We start from the raw sequence: 22,224 nt of genomic DNA, 5'->3' as shown, positions 1-22,224 counted from the left end.
GCTGGAGAAGGGGCTGCTGGAGAGGATTTGAGCTGGAGAAGGGGCTGCTGGAGAGGACTGCAGCTGGAGAAGGGGCTGCTGGAGAGGACTGCAGCTGGAGAAGGGGCTGCTGGAGAGGAATGCAGCTGGAGAAGGGGCTGCTGCTCTTCCTGCCGTGGTGGGTTGGCTGGGTACCTCCACAGGGCATCTTCTGCCCGTGGTCATTCACCTACTGCCACCAGCAGCAGTGCACACCATCTCACAGGGACTCAAAGCCCAGTTTCGGTTCAGCCACACCAATATCACAGTTCCAGGGCTGAAGACAAAGAGTTGTGGGGTTCAAAAATCTCTCCAGCATTGTACTTGCTGAGAATAATTTCCTCTTGGGCATGTTAAATGTCTCATCATGGCCATCTAGCTAAATGAACAGACAGTGCACCTGGGCTAAGCACAGTTCCCTGGGCATCCTGGGAAGCTGCTGATAAAGAAGTACAGTGGGTCAAATTCATTGCTGAGTTCCAGTAAATCTAGAGGGAATGTAAATTTCTGTGACTTGGACATCAGTCTAATGACAGCTCACATTGCTCCAGGCTTTGCTGGGATATCTGCAGGGCTTCCAGCTGAGATGTAGGCTGATGTGAGGTTGAGCATCTCTTGAGTACCAGGATTCTGGTGCAACAAAAGCTGTTAGGTGGGGACCTGGCAAGGTCACCTTGCTCTGATAAGATGCAGGCTCAGAGTGATTAAAAATACAGTTCATTTTTCCAGAGTGCTGAATAAAGGATGGATGAAGCCTATATTAATATATTCTCAGACTGAAGTTTGACATGGCCTTTTGACTCTTCAAGACCTTTTTGATACTTTTTGGGACTTTTAACTACTTTTCCATGCTTCAGTGTGGCATTTCAATCTCAAGGAGGATTATGCTGTACCTATACTCAGCCACATTCCATTTCCCATTGACATTTCATCACTTGGCATCACATTGCAATTTATCTAGTACATTAAAAATACAGAGCTCTAGGACCTATAAATAATCTAAGCAGTCCAGTCATGACTAAATTGAATAAACCAGCCATGGACTGAGAATCAGGCCAATACACTTGAGAAATCCTGGCTGATTCCCTTAGGAATCCTTTCCTGTTTCCTGATAAGTAGAATAATCCAGCCTAATTCCTGATCTCTGCTCTGCCCTACTACAGAGGGTTTGGATGCAGCCTGACAAAATCTGCTGTCAGGCAAAGTCTGTACTTAATTGTCTTCAGTGGTGTGAAATTGCTGCATTTGAAAGTATTTGGAGAGTTGAAAAAGTGTCTATTAATAGCACCAGGCAGCATTCTGTCGTGTAGTGGTGGCACAGCTGGATCATGGAACTTGCTGCATGGGATCTTTCTTGTGCAAAGAGTCTGTACCCAGAGAAAACTGCTGAGAAATAAAGAGGTAGGACAGAGACCTCAGAGATTTCCTTTTTCCTATCAGGAGGTACTGGATGGAATGTATTTGATATGTCAGCTCCCTCTTAATTCCTTGTATTTGCTGCTGGCTCTCCTCATTGGTTCTCTGGGGCTCCAGCATCTCCTAACTCTTTAAATTATTTCTTAGAAGAAAAAAACCTCTTCTGCATTGTCTGCCAAGCTGGACTTTAGCTGGGATGCTTGGAAATCTTCCAATATTTTTCTGCCTTGTATTTCTGACATGTAAAAACTCATCCTATCTTTACACATCTGGTTTAATCCTTCATGTCCTGGTTGGCTTCACCACTGCAAAATATGGTTGGATTCTGCACAGGGTTCTGTAGTCATGAAACAGATTTCTTTCTCTTCCCATCCTTTCTGTTCACACGTTTTAACACGTTTCAGACTACTGATTGCCATTAATTAACACCATTTGAGATTAATCAAATGGATGGATGGAGATTAATCACCCACCAGTTTAACTGCATTAATCACTCACCAGTTTAGCAGCAAAGCATTCATCAGATGCTCTACACTTGACTGGGGTCCAGCCTTGCCAAACTGCAGCAGAAACCAAAACCAAGGGATGTTTCTCCCACACAGGGGGTTTTCTGCATGGCTGCATGGCCAATGCATGGTTGGGAGTGTTTTGAGGATGGTCAGCATCAATCCTCTGCAGATGCCAGGTATGTGCCAGGGGCACAGTGATGTTTTTTTGGCAGCAGCTGTAGGATTTGGTGCTGGGCATCACAAGGTATCCCCACCAGGCCCAGTATCCAGAGAGAAGGGGCTCTCCCCTGGCTCAGCTACAGCACAGGCTGAAAAAATATCTCACAGGGTACCCAGAAGGCAGAACCCACCCCAGGTGTGGGGGAAACAGCAGCCATGGGAGCAGGAGGAAACAGCTTCCACACAGAGCTACTGGGACCGTGACTGGTGGAATATCCTCAACAAGGGGCAGGGGGTGGCAAGCAGGGGTGGCTGAAGCAGAGAGCAGCATTATCCAAAATCTATCCTGAGCAATAGGTGCTTTCAGCTCTAGGATAGTGCAAGGCACAGTCTAGAAATGACTACTTCAGTTCTCAGCAAAGCATTCCTTTTTAGTGTTGCACTTTAAAGTAACTCCCCCAGCTGTAAAGTCCACATTCCTCCATTTCATGATGTAAAATATCTACAGATGGACAGGAGAGAAAAGAAGAAATGCTCAGAAGCCAGAGAATAAACAGGCTTCATTGCAAAGGTTGCATTTCTGTCTTCCAAATAATCCCTTTGCTGTCATGTCCCCTTCCCTAGCATTCACAAAAAATATGTATCCCAAACATCTGAGTCCAGTGGGCAGCTTGCAAATATCAATTACAGCATGAAACAAACATGGCAGAGGGCCAGGTCCCATAGTGGTGCAGAGTCTGAATCCTGCTCAAACAAACGAACCTCTTTGTGCAGGAGCTTAACTTGGACCCAGCTTCTTAAGAGAGAAGCTGGGTCTGACTGGTAGGATCAGTCTTCTCCATGGAAATGGAACGTAAGGCAATTTTTACAGAAAAATGTCCTATCATAATACTGTAAACCCAAACTTAAACAGTTTGAGTAAACTTTTTCAAATTTCAACCAAATACAAAACTTTGTAGTTGCTGTGGGGGTCTGGGTCTTCTTCCCAAGCAAAAGCCCTTTTTCTCCACAAGAAACTGTGATTTTCTCCCAGAAATCACTGAGCTAAAACATCTTTTTTTTTTTTTTTTTTTTTTTTTTTTTTCCTTAGAAATTGCAACACAATATTTCTGGCCAGCCAAAAAATGATAGCGCGTTTCCAATCCTCATTTTAACCACCTGCTTGCGCAAAGCCAAACCTACGAGCAGCGAGGACTGCAGCCTGGGGGGTCGGGGCGGGGGAAACGGGGATCCCGTGGATTTTCTGGGTTTTCCCAGGATGCTGGCTACTCACAATCTTTGCGCGTGGCCGCGTCGGGGAGCGGCGTGGCCAGGCTGAGGGTGCTGGAGACGCCGGCGCTGGCGCTGTCCAGGCTGCTGCCCAGGTGCAGCCGCCGCATGTGCCGCACCACCGCCGTGGCGTTGAACGCTTGCTGCAGGGAAACAGCGGGGAGGAAAGGGAGAATGAAAACAACTGGAGGCAGGAGGGTTGCTCGTGATCCTCTCCCGGCTGCTCAGAGGGTCAGAATGGGAGTAAGCCTGTTGTCTTTCAAATTTTTTAATGGATTTTAAACTAGGAAGTGCATTATCAAACCTTTGTGGTCCTAGTGCTTAGCTAGGATGCAGCAGCCTACCACAAAATTCCTCTGACTGCCCTAGAGGACTCAAGCCCCTGCCCAGGGAGCCCAGAGACCTTGGCACAGAGCCCAAGACCCCCGTGCCTTTGATTTAGCCCTTGGAAAAAACAATTACCAACCTTATATGAAGAATTACAAGTCAAGAGAGTTTAAGTAAAATAACAGTTTATCACAAAGTGAAAAATAAATAGATTTTTGGGGTTTTTAGAATGGGGCTCAGGGTCATAAGACGGAGGAATCTGGGTGTGTCCAGTCTTTCTCCTTCTTCTTCTTGTCCTCCATCTTCTATTGTGATGTTGGCACTTTTAAATTAGTTTAGAGTAGAAGCTCACTGTCTAACATAGGTGATAGGTATTGGGAAGTTATGGTAAATAATGTACATGTAGTTTTTAGTATAAAAAGACAACATTGCCTCTGAGTGCAGCCAGTGTGCCTCAACCCGACCTGCCAGACAGACCTCAGCAGGTCAGAGAAAGAATGTTAAATGTTACAGATAAGAAATAATAAACAACCTTGAGAACAAGAACAGAAAAATCCTGATTCCTTCTTCAACTGCCAGGCTGGGAAAAGAGGCCTGTACGTATCTCAGAGTCACTCTGACAAGCAGAGATTCTGAGATACAAGAAAGTCATATTTGACAAACCCATTCCTGCCCCAACACACATTTCTTTGTGTCCCTGTGTGGTGTTGACCCCACTCCACCAAAAACCCCGGGTGCTTTAGCTATGAGCAACCCTGGCCCCATTTCTCACACTTTTTACATTTGGTACTTGGCAAACACCACCCTGTATAAGAGAGTGATGTAACCTAAGCCTGGACCAACCATTTTGACCACAGTTTTGGGCCACAAAAGCACTGCCCTGCTGCAGGGATGTCTGTATGGCAGAGCTGTGAGTCAGTGTCAGTGTCAGTGTCACCCCTCAGGACAGGTCACTTACTCTCCATTTGCTTTTTGCAAAGTTCTTCCGGATCTGAGCGCTGACCGACTCGTGGATGTTTTTGTTGAGTGCTGTGTCTCCAGCAATCCTGAAATGGACAGAGCAGACACATTTTAAGAGATCTTTTCCTCCCCTTGAACACTCTTACTTTTCCCCCACACCTGCTCCCAGGTGTGACTGCACCTGCAGTGACAATGATTTCATTCACAGATGGGCTCAGACTGCCCGTGGCTGGCTCTGCTGGCAGCTGCAGTGGAAAATCTGGGGCAATAAAAGCCAGTGTAGATAATGTTTGTAAGTCTGGCAGCTACAAAGAGGTATGGGCTGATTTTGTTGGTGCATGGCTGCTTTCTATCACCATTACAGCCCCAGATGAAAACATTCTACCTTTTTCTTTTTCCTTTACATCCAAAGATTTAACATCAACAGGCTGAGACTACTTTTAGCCTCAGCTATGCAGAAGCTTCCAGAGCCACTCCAACCTGTCTGATTTCTGTTTGCACTGGAGATTTTCCTGCCACCCTGCAATGTAAGTAGTCATTCATCATGATTAATGTAGACTTACAGCAAAGCAGAGTCATGGACACTCATTGAAGCAGCACAGGCTGCACAAAGAGCTTAAGTTGAGCAATGCTTAACCTAAAATAATTGATTGATCTTGTATAGTTTTTTTAACAGATTAAGATACATTCAAATCTTCATTAAACTCTGTTATTTCAAGGGGATTTTATTGATTAATTTAACTCCTCAAGGCATGAGATCTGTTGGAATATCAGTGAACTGATGTTGGGCCATGTGCTGGGGTAATTAGTGGTATCTAATGTAGGTGATGCAAGAAGGCAAAGATTGCCTTCTATGTTGTATGTGATACTTTCAGAAATTAATTTCTTAGCCACTGTGTAGAAAAACAATGTGAATTAGCAATAAAAAATTTTAAGAAATTTAGTAATCCACCAGGACCAGAGTCTTCCAGTCTGAGGAGCTCCAGCAGGATAATCAGAAGGTCTGGAGGACTCAGCAGTCATCAAGTCCTTCTGCCCACCCCAGCTCTGCCAAAATAATTTTGACAAATATTTGACAAACCAGTCCCTAAAGATCTTGGAAAGATGGAGACTCCTCAGCCATCCTATTCCAGTGCCTCACTACCTCCTAGAAGACATGGAAAATAGTTTATTCCCTTTGTCTTTGAAGCATCCTTTCACATATTTGAAGCCTGTTATCATGACTTCTCTCAGTCTTCTCTTCTCTAGACTAAACAGAGTTTCCCTGTTTCTTCATAACTCATGTTTTCTAATCCTCTGATCTAGTGAGCTCCTCTGGACTTTCTCCAACTAGTCCACATCTTCCTTCGAGGGCAGCACCCAAACTTTCTCAGTTTTCCAACTAAGGCAGCAGAATGGCAGCATTGCTTTCTGCTTTTAAAAGAAAAAACTCTGCTTACATACCCCAGCCTGCTGCTTCCATTTATGTGTCCCTGTGTTGGAGACACCCCTTTCACTTTGCCCAGATCATTCCAAACTGTTCTTCTAAGGACATGCTGCTTTTTCTGCCTTCATGTCCTTGGCACATCTGAGAAGTGCTGAGCCTTCTCCAAACTGCTGCCCTCCTTCCAGCTGACAACAATCTCCCAGGATCTTCACCAGAGAGATGAGAGGAATGCCTTGCCCTTGGGAGGAAGGACTAAACCCTCATGCCCCAAGAATGGGGACCCATCAGTCCCACCCTGCTGTAACTGAGCTCATCTCTGTTGTGTTATTCAGGAGTGCTGGAGCCAGCAGGATTGAGGGCAGGAGGAGCAGGGCTCACCCAGCTGGGAAGGGCCCTCACTGCCATGGAAACTCTGCCTCAAGCAGACAGAAGGATGGGCAAAGCACAGCTCCCAAATGGCACCTCACCTCCTCTCTTTGGGTGCTTGTGCTGTTGATAGAGAAAGAGAGGTGTTTGGCTGAAAACTGGATGATCTTCAGATCTTTCTTTGAAGATTATTCCTTCTGATCACCTTTCCCACTGACAGCAAGGCAAGCTGGATTTCCTGGATTTCCCACTGGGGCCAGGTGACCAAAATCTTTGTGAGGCACTATCTGGGGGTTAAGCATCATGTTCACTGTTCCATCCTCTGTCCTGCACAGTGAATATTGCCAGGCTCAGCACAGACCCTGGTGGATCTACTGGCTATCATGAGCATCCTCACATCTATACCATATATATTTAATCATGAACTTTAGTTCCCTTGCTAAGAAGAGAAAGAATGAAACTAATAGATAGTGGTTTTAGGGCATTTATAATTATTTCCCTTCCACATTTCCCTAACTCTCCAAGTCCACAGGCTATAAACCATCTCATTTTTCCTTTTAGGACAAAAACACCTTCATATCTTTATTTTTTTTTCTTTCTTTCTCCCTCGCTCTCTAGCACAACATATACTTTGCCTCTAGAAATCAGCTCAATTTTCACTGAGAAACTGCAATCAACTTGAGCTAATCAGACTGATGCTTATCTAGTCCTGAACAATAGTTTCTGGCTTTGCAGTTAACTTTGAAGTTAACTATGTCAGCTCTGAAGTTTTTTTTTACCAACTGTTCTACTTGGCCCAGTAAAAGACATTGCTTCTACCTACCACATACATACACAAAAATAAAATTAAACAAATCAGAATAGTGCATCATCTGTTATCCTGCTGAGCATCACCCAGAACCAAGCAAGGACTGATTAGTCTAAGTGATATCTGGATTTTCTCTCAGCATTCCCATTTTTGCAGCGCCTGAGAGCAGCTGCATCCTAACGATGCTTTGGGGAAATTCATGTTGAAGCTGGTTTTACATCCAGTTGTAAATATAGAACTGTCTCAATGCACAGAAATGGATACCAAGAGACCAAGAATGATTTCTCCCCATCCCAAACACATCCACTGAAACTAAAGAGGGTATTTCTCATGAATAACCAGAACAAATCTAATCCTGCACATGAGAGGAATCTAATCTAATGATCAAATATTACTTCATAGTATCTAATTTATTTTAGCTCTCTAGCTGACTTCAAACTTATCACACCAATTTATCTGGCCATACCACTTCTAAGCTTTGAGAGGAACCTCCAACACAGACAAAAGCAGCAAATTTCCTTTTGGACAGTTCTTCCTTAGCATGCTGCAAGCAAATGTCTCTCTCATCCTCCCTGCCCACAATGGCAGGCAGAGCCTTTCATCTACCATTATTTTCTGAACCCTCCTTCTGAAGGCAGCCAACTCAAATGCTGTGCTGGCCAAAAAGTGCTTGGAAATACTCCTGAGTATGATGACAGGAAACATGGAGTTAGCTGTAATGGATAATGCTGAGGGATCATAACTCTTCTATATGTACACATACACACACATCCATGCATGTATATAAATACACACACACTGTATCAGTGTGTTCCAAAATAAATAGAGTGTGGGGATGAACTCGATAAGAGTTTGATTTAATGTTGTAAACATCAGCAATTCCCTTCAGGAAGGCCTTTTCACACTTCAAACAATATTGTCTGAGAGCTGAGCTCTTTGTAAACCATGTCCTTTCCCTGGGTGGAAATTATTATCTGGCTTGTGCTCTCTGGCACACGATAAACACTTGGAGTCATGGTCACAATTTGCAGAGGCTCAGCCCTTGCCAGAGCTTTGTGATTCCTCAGGGTGGGTGTGGCTGGATGCTGGCACATCCCAAGGATCCTTTCTCCCTTGGCACAGCCAGGACCACACTCCTACCTGCAGACACTGGTGCCACAAGCTCCTTCTCCTTCTACAGTCTCTGTATTTACAATCTCTACATGGAGGCCATTAATCCATCATCCTTTAATTTAGATGCCCCAAATTGCCTGTGATGCTGTAAGTGCCTTCAGCACACAGCTTTAAATCCCATTCAGGTTCACTTGGTTAATGCATGATGGAGTAAGTAAATTCATGGCAGCCCTTCTAAGTTCTGTATTAGCTTCCTAGCTGCTGCACTTTGTCCTCGCCCTCTGAGCTCTGTTCTCTTTCCCTCTGATCCAAGCCTGGAGGCTGAATTTGGCTCTTCAGGACCTAGTTTGACCTGATGGGGAGCACATTTTGATAATCCTTGAGGGTCCCTTCCACCTCAGGATATTCTATGTTTCTGTAAGTCTATAGCTGGAAAAACCAGGTCCTCAGGTTTCTGCTGCTCCCCCCTAATCACTGCAGACTGAGCCACTGCCCTAAACAGGATGTGGGCTCTGACATGGCAATATATTTAATAAACTTAATTGCTGTCTTTAATATGAGCCAGGGAAACATTAAAATGTATCAAGCTGCAGCAAAATCACCCCATTCTTTTGTTACCTTCATTTTCCATGTCCTTTTTGAAAAGTCACAGTGGGAAAAGCTAAGCAGAACATTGCACCTTTGCAACACCCCATAAACAGTGCAAACCTCACTGAAAGATACATTATAAAATAAATAACTTTTCCAGTGGAAAGCATAAGTCACCTGTATATTAAACTGGAGAAATCTGAATAAATGGACACGCAGGGGTGGACTCATTACACCAACAAGTCTCACATATTGTACTGTTTCTGCTGTCATACTTCACTGCAATTATTAGCCTCCTTTTCTGCCAGCTCTGAGTTTAACACACCATCCCCCTACCAAGGCCATTTGATTATAAATAGCCAGACATCACATAAATGCAGGCATGTGGTGAGCAGATACACTGCAGAAAAGTGGGCCATTGGGAAGAAGTATTGACTTTTTTTAGGGTCTGATCCTGTGCAAACATTTAGTCATGCAAATAGCTGTCTGTTCTGGAGAAGCTTCCCAAAATTCAAAGATATTATTAACCTTAAAGGCACAAATGTATTATCTTGCAAGATTCAGTTCCTGCAAGCCCTGTTTGGAAGGATTTAGTGAAAACACTGTGATTAAAATAAAAGGTGTGTTTTAGAATCAGTTTGTTCTTCACAAATACTGCATATTGAAACAACAAAATTTCATGGCCAGGTAGCCATGTCATACACAGTTATCTACTTTTAGCACAATCAGATTATAAAATATGAGTTAATTATTCATGATTTGATAGATTTCATCCTAATTTGCGAAGATCTCAATACTGCACAGGAAGAATTCACAGGAGGAAGAAAAAGGGAAAGGTGGAAGATGTTACCACATGGACTGACCTCACCACATATCTATTAATTATCTGCCATTTGCACAGCAGCAGTGACCCAGGGAGGCTTGTGCTCTGTTGATGAAACAAGGAGACAAACCCAAAATCTCACTGAAGTCTGGCAAAATTCCCATTAGCCTCAGTGGAATCAGGATTTTGCTTCATGAGAACTCTAGGGTTCAAAGATGCTTCTCCAGTTATGTTGCTTGTGCAGACAAGAAAAAATACCTTTTATGAGCAGCCATCAAGGGCTGCTTGCAGTGCAAACACTCTGCAAAAGCATATAATTTATGGGACCACTTCAACCTGCTCTGATCATCCCTTCCCACTGAGCCAAGAGCTTCAGGTACCTCTGTCCTGTGATAACTCACAGAGCAGATGCTCTCTTGGCATCACTGTGGAAGGTGATGTTGCTGGGGGGATGTGAAATCTATGCTCAGCTGAAAAGGGGCTGTGGGATGATCCAAAAGCTGTGGTGGCCTCTCTCTGCTGGCTGCACATGTGCACCCCTGTCTGCAGCTGCTGCAACACTGAATGCAACCATGAGGGAGAGGAACTCAGGCCTGGAGCTGCTGGAAACTTAAATATGCCCAGGTTGAGAGAAGGACACAGCTGACCACCGAGACAAAGCACAGAACTCTCTTCCTCCTGCACTGAAAAAGCTTTCCCTTCCTTCCAGGAGAAGGAAAGGATGTCACTGCCACAGATGGTATGGCTAGAATGAGAAAAGAAACAGCAAAACCCTCACTATTTCCTGACATAAGGATTCTGGGTGGAAAATGCTCCTTGAGCAATGCTTTGGCAAAAGGAGATCCTACCACTAACTCCAAAACAATATCTGGGTGAGCAGCCAGGATTATCCAAAAAGGCATTTGTCACTACAGGATCCAAAGCCTCCAAAAATAAAAAAATCACTGCCCATCTCTGCAGAGAGGTCCATAACTGCAGTGTCCATGTTACAGGGAGCTCTCAGAGCAAGGGGGAATGAAGCATGGAAAGCTGCTCATGGGGAGGACAGAGGCAGGTCTGAAGCCATCCATAGCTTTGGAAACCTCCATGCTTTTCCTTTTTGTCCTCTAATCCCCTGGCATACACTCTCCCTGAGTCAAAGGGAGGTGGATTCAGGGTGTGGAGTGCCAATATGTTGAATATTTTCAGCCTCCCTTCTGCAGTGCCATTTGTATGTCTGACATTTCAAAGGCTGACCCTGAGCTGTACTGTGTCAGAAGTCTTGAAAATGAACCACTGGATGGCAAAGTCAGCTTGGCAGAAGATGACCCTCTGCCACAGAAATGGGGGAAAAACCTTTTTGGGGGGTTGTTTTTAAATGGAAAATTGGATTCTGTGGAAAATAGTACGAATTATGTAGCAGCCTATGAGTTTCCATTGGCCCTTGGCCATGACATGCAAAAGAAAAAAAATAAAACCACACACAAAAAAGGAATGAAAACACTTTTTATCATTTTGTTCCTTTTAGAGGGCCCAGAAGCTGTGTGTGTTGCAAGTGCCACGTTTCTTTGTTGCACTCCAGCCACCAACACAGATGTAGCAGGGCCAGAAGCTGGATGCTTACATTTTGTGTATCTTGGATGTAAGGCTTTGGAAAATCTGTCTCTGAGTTGTACAAATGGTCACCTCACTCCCTGCTGGGAGCTGCATTCTCATTGTTTATTCTGTATTCCTAATACTGACTTGTTTAATTTCCTGAGGCTCAGGTCAGTATCATTTAGAACGAGTCTGGGACTTTTTTTTTCATCTCACAAAAGTGGGATTTCATGTCTCAAATTTCCTTTTTGTTGCACAGACAATGCAAAAGGAAGTGGCATTTGGGGCAATTTTGACAGCATAAAAACAGAGTGTAATGCACACCTGGGGTGAAAGTGTTTTGCCATTAACTCTTTTCTGTTGCAGCTATTGTAACAACAAAAATGATACCTCACCTTGCTTATATAATATTCCCTACCCTAAAAGAGATTCAGAGCCCATGTGTGGGTGCAGCTGGTAGTGTGGGATGCTGCTCTCAGTCACTCAGGGCTGGTCAGAAGTACATGAGTCACCCTTGCTCCAGCTACACAAACCTTGGGAAATGTTGATGAAGTCACTCATATGCAAAAGGATCATCTGACTTTAAGCACTTTAATCATTTTGGCACATCCCACTGCTGCACTACAGTCACCATACATAATTCAGCATTTTACTAATCCTTACACAGGTTGGTGCATGAGATTAAAGTCCATTACAGTTTTCCAGGAAAATCTGGAGGACAAAGGCAGGGGTTGTAAGAATAAAGGCTCAGAGTTATGTAGCAGAGGTCAGTAGGGTTTCTCAGAGCACTGCTTACCAAGGGTGTCGTGCTGCTTGCTCACAGGTGTATCTTTTATTGGGGTCCTTCTCCATCAAATTCCGAATGAAGTCTTTAGCTGAAAAAAAAAAAAAAAAAGAGAAAACGATTGAAAGCAATGGAGTTGATGCCCAGTTCTGCTGCCACTTTCAATAGCACTGATCAGGCTTCCAAGTGCCATCTGGCCACAGCACAAGAAAACAGCCCTGGGTCCTTTGTCATTTATTATAGATAGAACCAAAGTGACTTAGGACCAAACCCAAGCTATTTAGTGTACCAGATAAAAGCTGAAGGCATCTACTCCTGAAGGTACATGTAGGAGTGGGATGGATAATTCAGAGTCAGCAGTGCACAGCTCTGGGTCCCCGGCCAGCATCATCTTAGTGGTGTGAATGTGGCCACATGCACTGGATGTGCTGGTCAGCCAGGGGAGAGGGAGGAGGTCAGATGCCACAATAAGAGGAGCTTCATATTGCTCATCCCAAGCACATGGACAGCTGTGAGGACATGTTGCCTATTGTTCTGGGTTGACTACATGATGCTTTTATCCCCAATCACCTTGTTCTGTTTATGCTGAATAATAAGTTTTGCACCTTTAACCCTTGTTGCAGAGTGAAGGGGGGAGAGAAGAAGCAGCAGTTTGTTTTCAGACACTGCACTCACTCCACCACATTCCTGCTCCTGGACTGTGCGGATGGACAGACAGCAGGACAGAGCTCTCCTTTGCTTTTAGTTAGTTTTAGCTAGCTGAGGCAAAGAAGTTCCCTGGACTTTTTTTTTCTTTTTTCCCTTTTCTTTGGACCTCTTAAACCCTGCTCTGGCCTGAACACCCAGAGGAGCACAGCAGCTCCCACCTGAGGCCCACCAGGCCTGGCCTGGCCGGCGACATTTCCAGCACTGAGGGACTGACCAGAGACTGAGTGAGCTGAGCTGCAACCCAGGGAGGGACTTTCTCAGTTTGTTATCTCTTTTGGAGCAGCAAGGGGTTTTATTGTTTGATATAGTTTAGGTTTTATTGTTTAATAAACATGTTTTTCCCACTTTTCTCCAAGGAGGTATTTTCTCCCGAACCAGTTGTGGGGAGGGGCCGATTGAATCTGCTTTCCTAGAGGAGCCCCTTTGGGGGTTCTCTCCAAAATTTGCTCTGAACCAGGACACCTATATAGGAGGAATTGAGCAAGGCAAATGGACTCCCTGGAGCAGGAGGCAGTGTGTTTTTAATCAACACCACAATGGAAGGAAGGGAGATTGCAGCGTGGCGTGCGTCCAGCAGCTTCAGGACAGTGCAGCTGAAGGAGCCACAGCAAAGCCAAATATGGCAGGAAAATCTTTGTGCTGATTTAGGTGATGGACTTTCCCTCATGAGACAGAAGGGTCTGCCAGCAGACCTTCATATTTTCTCTGAAAATCCTTATTAGTTTAAAAAAACTTCTCATCACATCTATTTTTGAGCAATCCATCACAATGATATCTGGACTGCAGATGTAAGCAGCATAAAATGTTGCTCTCTGTGTGGAGATAACAGAATACATAATCATCTTTATAATAAAAACACTCAATTTTTATCTCCCCTGCCTCAATCAGTAGCACTAATAAATCAGAAAACTGTATTTATAGGGATATTTTTACGTGATGGAATATTCCTAGAATTCATTTCTTCTTCTGCATGAAGTAGCAGATGTTTCCCTGGGTTGGAAAGAGCAAGGACACTGAGCTTGGGTGACCTTTTGGAGGCTAAACAGTGTGTCAGGGACACATGCAGGTGCAAGTCCTCTGCTCTCACCCCTAGACACAGACCCACACTGGAGCCAGAAGCCCTTGGAACATCTGCCTGTAACACATGTGGGGTATCTGCCCCTCTGCCAGGCTCACTGGAGCAGGGGCCGGTGGGTACTATGGGTTAAATGTCCCCTGCACTAGATGAGTTACATCACCCACATGGACAGTCCTTCCAGTGTCTGGATCTGCTCACCTGCCTCATTTGCAAGCCATTAATTTCTTGGTTTTTTTGCTGCACAGACTGAGGACTTGCTTTGGAGCTGCAGTGAAATGTCAGCAACAGAGCCAAACTCATTTGCCACCTTACTATTAATGGCACATTAACAATCTGCTTTTCATCAGGACACAATGAAGAAATTAAGCTGCTTTTTCTTCTTGGGACAGTCTTCTGCCATCTTTATCTGCTGCTTGAGCTATGTTTTAGTGCTTTTTGTGTGACTGACAGACCTAATTTGTCTGCTGCAGAAACAAACTCCCATGACTATTTGAGCCAAAAGAAATGCACATTCCCACTGGTGTTCAGTCAAAAGGATGTCTGCACATGATGCAGGGTGCATTTCATGCCCGGGGGGATGCATGCAATAGGCACAGTTGCATGCATGGTCGTTGCATTTAAATTTAAAGAGCAGTAGCTACTTACCAGACTCTGAGATGTCATCCCAGTATGGAGAGTCAAACTCATACTCTGCCTTAAGGATCTGCTCAAAGAGCTTGGAGTCGTTTTCATCATAGAAAGGGGGATATCCACAGAGCCTGGTGGAGAGCAGGAAAAGAGAGAGGTGACCACTGCAGCCATCTCTGCCTAGAAGGTAAGAAGGAAGGAGGGAGGGAGAAGAAGGAGAAACTCTTGTCCCAGTAAGTTTTCAAGCAGGCAAGTGCTACCATGAGAGAAGTTTCTTCAGGAATATGGAAGGCCATTTCTGGAAATTGGCACTGCCCTGGACAAGGCAGAATTCTGCCTGGAAGCCTGGTGCTGTTGACCCCTCAGATATCCTGGCCTCTCTCTGCATGCTTTTGAGTGTTTAACCAGAGGAATGGTTTTATTACACAGACATGATCCCTGCCATCCTTTCCTAAGAGGAGATTTCATGAGCTAAACCCTTCATCCACAGAGCATCAGCCCCTCTAACCCCTCAGCACATCCAGAAGTCCTGGTGCAGAGCAGGGCAAGGAGCCCTGCAGAGCTTTCAGGCAGAGGACACAATGCACCTGCAGGATGTGCTGGGCTCTGTGTCCCCAGGCACAGTGAGGAGGATGCCCAGGAGCCCATGCACCTCTGCAGCAGAGCTTGCAAGGGCTGCACAGGGCCCTGCTGCTGCTGCAGACACAGGGACAGCCTCTCCCTTTCTCACTCCTGCAGGTGATTTTGCTGACCACATCCAATTGCCTGCCTTGCCTGAGGCTGACAACAGTCCTGTCCTGGTTCTCAGTGTTTATAGCCAGACTTCTCAGAAAACCTAGCCCAAAAAAAAACCAAGGGAAAAAAAAAAAAAAAAAAAAAAAAAAAAAGAGAACCAAGAAAACCAAGCAGGACATTGAGCATTATTTGCCTGGTTTGAGCTAATCCATTCAGGGTGCACCCTCCCAGTGCTGCAGAGCAGGACAGCCACAATGCTGAGGCAGGGCTGGATGTGGGAAAAGCACATCTAGCACTGCATTGAACAAGTACAGTGATAAAACTTGTGTGTCAGAGATCCCTCACACCCAGCTGGCGCTGCAGGCAGCATTCTGTCCCACTCTGCACAGACATGCCAGCAGAGACAGCCCTTCTTCAAGTTTTAACCCCATTGTTGCAAAGTGCCAGATTTACCTCTGAGGCTGGCCCAAAGTTTTAGCAAACCCATCCTGCTCACAGTTAAACAGCCCTTCCTGCCTCTGTGTAGAGATGATACATTTTTTTCCTCTTATCACTGATCTGTGGTCTAAATCATTCTTCCACATGCTTTGCTGGTATTGAAATGATATTTTTCCTACAGTTTATTTTAAACTCAGAGTCAATCAACCTCCATAAAGCATTTAATTGGAGAGAGCAATTACAAACAGAATGTAGATCTAGCTCAGAAACAGCAGCAGAAACTGCAAGAAATGAATACTTGAGTTATTTATAACCCAAAGGCAGCCGGCTGCCCTGGAGGTTATTTGAACCAACTCAACACCTGAGGGTGAAAGGAGCAATGTTTTGTTAGCTCTGAAGAGCCAGTGTGCTTGATAAATAATTTAAATACTGAGATGTTGATCTGCGTCACGGCCACGCTGACCTGGGACAACTCCACTGACATTTGCAGCATGATGATGAACCCACTGTGGTTCAGCTGAACCAGAAATCTCTTTCTTTGTCTCAGAGAGATGAGCCAGTCCTCATTTGTGTGCCACTGGATGAATGCCATTATCAAAGCAGGAAGATCACCTCCTGCCAGACAAATGTGTATGTCCAGAGCAGGACTGTGTACCCATTTAATGGGCACCTGCTGGTGCCTGGGGCTGGGTGCTCCTGTTGGAACCCCCATGGTGCAGGTGGTGTATGAGAAGAGTCCCTAAAAATACTAAATTTAGCAAATGCCAAAAAGCCACTATGTACACAGACAACAGAGGAAAAACATGTGGTGGCTTAATGAAGAGATTGGATCCACAATCAGTGTCCAGCTCTACTGGTATCTGTGAAGAAATTATAAATTACTTCTTTTAGTGTAATAATTATCAGTGCTCACATCCCACAGTCTTGGGGTGGGATGCATATCAACTGATTTTCTCCTTCCTCCTCTTTCATCACAACCCTCAAGATTTTGGGTGCTTTACTGAGGGGAAATGATGGAGCTGACAACAGCAGTGCTGCAACTGGCAGGATGAGCACTGGGGTAGAGATTCCCAGGTTGGAGAAAAAGAAAAAGAAAAAAAGAAAAAAAAAAGAGAAAAAGAAAGAAAAAGAAAAAAAATGAAAAAAAAAAAAGAAAAAAGGAAAAGAAAAGAAAAAAGAGAAAAAGAAGAAAAAAGAAAAAATAAATTAAAAAAAAAAAGAAAAAAGAAAAAAAGAAAGAAGAAAAAAAAGATCCACTTGAAGCCATTGCTCTGTCCCCTCCTCCCTGTGAGACTCAGAGAGCTGCATTTAAGGAGCCTGACAGCCCTTCATTAATTTCTTGCCTTCCTCAGCACTTTCCTTAGACAAGCCCAAAGTGCTCTGATAAAGCATTTGAAGGCAAGCAGACAGTGCTGTGCATGCTGGGGCACTGGCAGGCTGCTCTGGAGAGAGAAATAACTCTCTTCAAATGTGCACTGTGCTAATTACCTTGGCAGAGGTACAAGAGCACAAGTTGGGACTGTTGTGATTTATGCACACTTGTGGCAGCAAAAGGTGGGAGTGAAGTGCTAAGCAGCACAGAGCTGGAGGGCAACAACCCTGCAAGGGGAGAGCACAGAGATATGAGTCCAAACAAGAACCCCAGCCTCTCCAGAGCCTTTCAGATTATGGGGGAGATTAAAATCTTCTTGCATGGCTGGAGTATGTACAGGGCAGGGGAATCAGCCTCTGTGTCCAGGAGGTCACTGCAGCCCATGTGGAGGCACAAGGAGAGAAAGGGTCATGCAGGAAGGCACCAGAACTGCCAGGAGCTGGGCACAGGGCAGACAAAAGCCTCTTTTGGCACAGCTTTTCCCTTGCTAGGAAGAGAATGAGAAGCATTCATTGCTACTACAGGTCATGGGCAGGGAGATCCCCCCAAATCAGCCCTCACCTGAGAGCTGAGTGAGCCCAGGGGCTGATCCTGGCTTGGCCAGGGATGGGATGAACCTCCTGCACAGGGGGATGCAAGGATGTTCCTCTGGGAGGCAAATCAGTGAGGACCTACAGCAGAAAGCAGGTGAGAAGGGAGCAAGCCCTGTAGGGCACAAGAGGTGGAATGTGGGAGGGGAACACTGGGGCACCCTGATGGCTTGAGAGCTAAAATACAAATATTTTATGTACAGCCTTGCTGTTCTTTCCCTTAAAAACAGAGCTTAGGAAGTTTTAGTGTAACTTAAGGTTTAACATTATTGGCTTTGCAGAAGGGATGGGAAAGCCCCAGCAAATCAGCCTATCTTGAATTTGATGGCTGGAGGAAATTTTGCTGGACTTCCAGCAACTGGGCCACTTTCCAAAGTCCATAATGAGTTTTTTGGTTAATTCTTACAGAATCAAAATCCCACCGGCTTCATTTCCATCTGCTGGGACATTTCTGTGTGAATAAAATGACCTCACTATCAGAGGTTCTGCTGCTTTTCTTCAGATATGCAGAAATGCAAAAATAACCCCTCTGTCTTCGATGTGAAAAACTCCAGCACTGTCCTGGGGGAGTTTCAGACAGCTATTAGTTGTCATCATTTTCTTGCAGTTTCACCAAATAAAAGGTTTTCAGAATTTTTTAGCAACCTTATCACATAAGCAACAGATTTTCCCCTAAATTCCTATTCCCAGTCTTGCCTTAAAAATAATGGGATGCAGATAAGAAGAACACAGGTGGATGTACAAGAGAAAGACACTTCCAGAAGTAATTTCTAAAAGTGATCCTGAGAGCACAAGAGGCATAGCAGGAACACTTTGTCTTCACCAGGCAGAGAAAGCAAACCCCTGCAGATCCCATTTCATATTGGGGGTGATACTAAAGACTAAAGAATTCACATGGTCAGTGTCCAGTCTGTAACACAAGAGGCCCCAGGGTTAGTTTTAAAAACAATTTTAGAGTTAGATTAGAACAAAGAATTCAGTAGCTGCTCAAAGACCTGAGATGAATGGTGTGGGGAGTTATCCAAGGGCTATTTATAGGGATTAAACACATGTATTTCTTCTGTATATTTTGGGAACAGTCCCTCATACTGGCTGACACTGCTGCCCCCACAAAGCTGTGGACAAGGACACATCAGCAGAGGGGATCACACACAAATTAAGAAGCAAGCAATGAGGAATGATCATTTGGGGCTGTTTTCCCAATGTTAGCTGAGTTTTCCTGAGCAACCCAAAATGCTGTGTCCTCTGCCACCTTGATTCTCCTTCCAGGGCTGAGCAAGTAAGTGATTCCTCACTTTTTTCCTTAACAAAGCAGGAAAGATGACTGACCACTTTTTCCCAATGGATGACTCCTAGGTGATGGTGGAAACTTCTTTTGGCACAAAATACTTTGCACTGCCCCTGGTTAATCCTTCCATACAAACAGCACTGATGATTCATGCACATCTACTTGAGAGTCAAAAGCAGTTCAGCAGCAAAATGTGAAAGTTTGATCCAAGATTTATCTACAGATAGGTAATTTTTTATAAAAAATAACAAACCAGTAACTCTCTGTCCAAACAGTGACTGGAAACAGAAGAAAATTCAAGGCAAAATGTGTTTGACCTATTGCAGAAGACTATGAATAACCAGGGGCTGAGGCAGAGCATCCTGTGCCCTCAGGTTCTTTTCCAGCTTCAAAACATGATTTTCTATTTTTTGCATAAATTAACCTAATCTTCTCTATATAAGGTATGCATGTGATCAGTATTTTCCCCAAGCTTTTGTAATCCCTTATCTGACCCAGAAAGGCCCCAAATCCAGCTGCTGGGAATCCACTGAAGTCTCTTGCTCTTCTTCTGCTTTATATTTTAAAGCTGGACACACGATCAAAACTACCTTGTGATAAGTGGAAGGCCAGGCTCAACAGTGAGGCTGTTTCAAATTGAGAAATACTGCAACTGGAATAACAGGAAATTTCAGGCTCTAAAATTACTTTTTGTGAATAATGACTTCTCATGCAAAACAGGTTTTGATAAAAACTCCATTGGTGCAGCCTCTGCAATCTGGCTGTCATTAAGGAGAAGCATTGGAGACTGGCACTGAAACAGAATTATTCTGTCCCAAGACATCCTTGCAGATCACGGAAACAAATATTTCTCTACAGCATCAGTGCCTCAGAAACAGTTTGTTCTTCCAGTGTCATGAACTGAGGGCTCTCAAGTGAGACTGAGCTTGGGTCTGGAGGCACTCAAACCACTTGTAGTAATATTAGCTCAAAGCATCTTTAATTTATGCCTGATTTTGTGCTGGTTTCCTTTGAGTTTCCATCTTCTTAAATGACAACAGTCTGTCCAGAGTGGCAGTGAGGATCTGTGGGAGAGGTGAGGAGATGAAGCAGGACATGCTGCTTGGATTGCCATATGTAAAAATGCATCTCCAGCTGGTTTGGGCATGTGCAAGTGACTCCAGCTGTGCTGACTGTGGAGCTGGAAATGGCAAATCCAAATGGGTGCAGCTACATATTGGGGCTAATAACTCCTGCTCAGCTAACAACTCCCAGCATTTCACCAGGTCCTTGTGGCATCTCAGTGCCATGTCACTCTGGGAGCTGGCACTGCTGCCTCTGATGGTGTGGCATTGCTAAGGCCACAAAGCTGCCTGTTCAACCCGTGCCCATCACTGGCTGTACCAGACACCCCAGAGGGACAATTCCCTCCAGCTTAGGGAAGGACCCTCCTCCTCCCTCTCTTTTTACTGTATTCCAGACATTCACTTTCTTAAGACACCACATCTGCAGCTTCTGGCTATTCCTGGAAGCAAGGATGAGATCCAGACCAAGGCTAGGACACGTGAGGTGTGGGCTGGGTTTCTCAGATCACATTGCACTCAGCAGAGAGGGATCAAGGGAGGCTGGAGAGTGATGTAAATGTACCAAAAGCAGATGAATCCACACTGTGGGAGCAGGGCTCTTAGCAGGGAGCAGGGTGTGATCCAGTCACCTCAGCACGAGCATCTGGTGCTGTTTGACCTGCCCCATGGTCTTGGGCTTGGATCCATCTGCCTCTGCAGATGGAAGGGCTCTGCAATGTGTTATATTTTCCAAACCCATGTGGCTGCCCTGGACCCCCCAGCATGTCCCTAAATGTCCAAGTTTAGGCAACTGAACAGCCCACCCTGGTGAAATGGCTGTTTGCATCCACTCGGGCTGGGCTGGGGTGCCCAGTGACCTGGGAGTGCACAGAGCCCCTGATGCCAGGGGCTGTGGGGGGCTGACCAAAGGGAGCCCAGGAGTGCTGCTCACTGCCACAGGAGCTGGAGGATGTGGCTTACACATTGAAAGAGCTGCTTTGGTCTCCTACCCAATCCCACCCAAGCTGTAACAATCTGGCAAAGACATTAACAGGCTCCTTCTACAGCAATGTGTTATTGCCACTTATTTGGGCAGTACAAAATACAAATCAAGACCTTATTACCTGAAGCACAGAAAGCCTGAAAAGGTTTCCTTGTCCTGCAAACAGGAATTCATAGAGGCTCATTCTTACTGAGATGATTTAAGCCTTCTGGGCTGGGAATTCCCTGTGTAGTGAATAGGGAATTTAAATTTGCCCGACAAGCTGAGCACATGCTGATTTGGAAAACAGAGCAGGAAACAGAGCTGAACCTTGCAGAAAGAGCAGCCTTGCTTAGGAAGGGGGAAGATTATGGAGGAGATTAAAACCTTCCACCTGTTGAAGCAGTGCTCATAAAGTGGGTGTGGAGGGCACATTGCCCAGCAGTGTCTCACCCCTATTCCCCAGCAACAAGTGAAATAAGAGCACGGGTCTGCCAGCACAAGAGACCTTTGGTGCATGAGCCACAGGGACATGGGACTGACAACCTGGAGGAAAGCAGAGCCAAGTTTATCTCCAGGCAGGCCACAAGCAACAGCTCCCAGCCCTCCCCTAGGCTGTAGATGGACACATATTTTCATGGTGGATATAAACTGAATAAATTGAACCCAGGCAGCAGCTGAGCCTGGATGTGAGGCAGAGTGGTGCTATCTCCTTCTCCCACTCCCTGAAGCTGGTATTCAGCTAAGTCCTAAAAGAGCATCAGAAAAATCCAACTGTGTCCTGCCATGGCTGGCAAGGACTAACAATGTCAAAAATCCCAACCCTTAGGACTACCATTATCAGATTTGCTTGTGAACAAAGGTAAATTTGAGTCAGCACACACCATCCTCATCTAAAAGAGCACTACGGAATGGCTTGTGAAGCAGCCTTCAAGGTATTTTGGCACATCTGTGCTCTTCCTCACTGCTGTAGTAGGTCCCAGTGGGCTTTGAACCAAAGTCAAAGCACTGTTGATTTTTGCTTTGTTTAGCAAAAGCTTTTTGCATCCTGCTATTGATGACTGCTCCAAGAGAAATCCATTCCCATGTAAGTTTTGTACTCAACAAGTTTTCAAAATAGACAGTCATAAAACTAATGTTTTCAGACAGGATTTTGGTTTCAATAAATAAACACGTGCAATAAACCAAGCCGCCTTCCTATACTATTTAATATAAAACCTCC

The 22,224-nt window shown here is 44.9% G+C and overlaps 1 protein-coding gene across 3 annotated transcripts in view; it reads right to left on the bottom strand.

The window, feature by feature from the left end:
- The window catches only part of CAMK1D (calcium/calmodulin dependent protein kinase ID), a 222,453-nt gene that overhangs the window by 8,003 nt on the left and 192,226 nt on the right, over window positions 1-22,224 (bottom strand). For all 3 annotated transcript variants that reach the window (XM_063153729.1, XM_063153730.1, XM_063153731.1), the window contains exons 7-10: window positions 14,573-14,685; window positions 12,154-12,232; window positions 4,657-4,744; window positions 3,376-3,514 (exon numbers count right to left, since the gene is read on the bottom strand). In XM_063153729.1, the coding sequence (XP_063009799.1) occupies window positions 3,376-3,514; window positions 4,657-4,744; window positions 12,154-12,232; window positions 14,573-14,685 (419 nt within the window). The remainder of the gene's footprint in view (window positions 1-3,375; window positions 3,515-4,656; window positions 4,745-12,153; window positions 12,233-14,572; window positions 14,686-22,224) is intronic.

The sequence above is a fragment of the Melospiza melodia genome, chromosome 4 (assembly GCF_035770615.1).
Source record: "Melospiza melodia melodia isolate bMelMel2 chromosome 4, bMelMel2.pri, whole genome shotgun sequence".
In the NCBI taxonomy this organism is placed as follows: domain Eukaryota; kingdom Metazoa; phylum Chordata; class Aves; order Passeriformes; family Passerellidae; genus Melospiza; species Melospiza melodia.
Note: the sequence above shows the minus strand (reverse complement) of the source record. Positions and strands in the feature narration are given on the sequence as shown.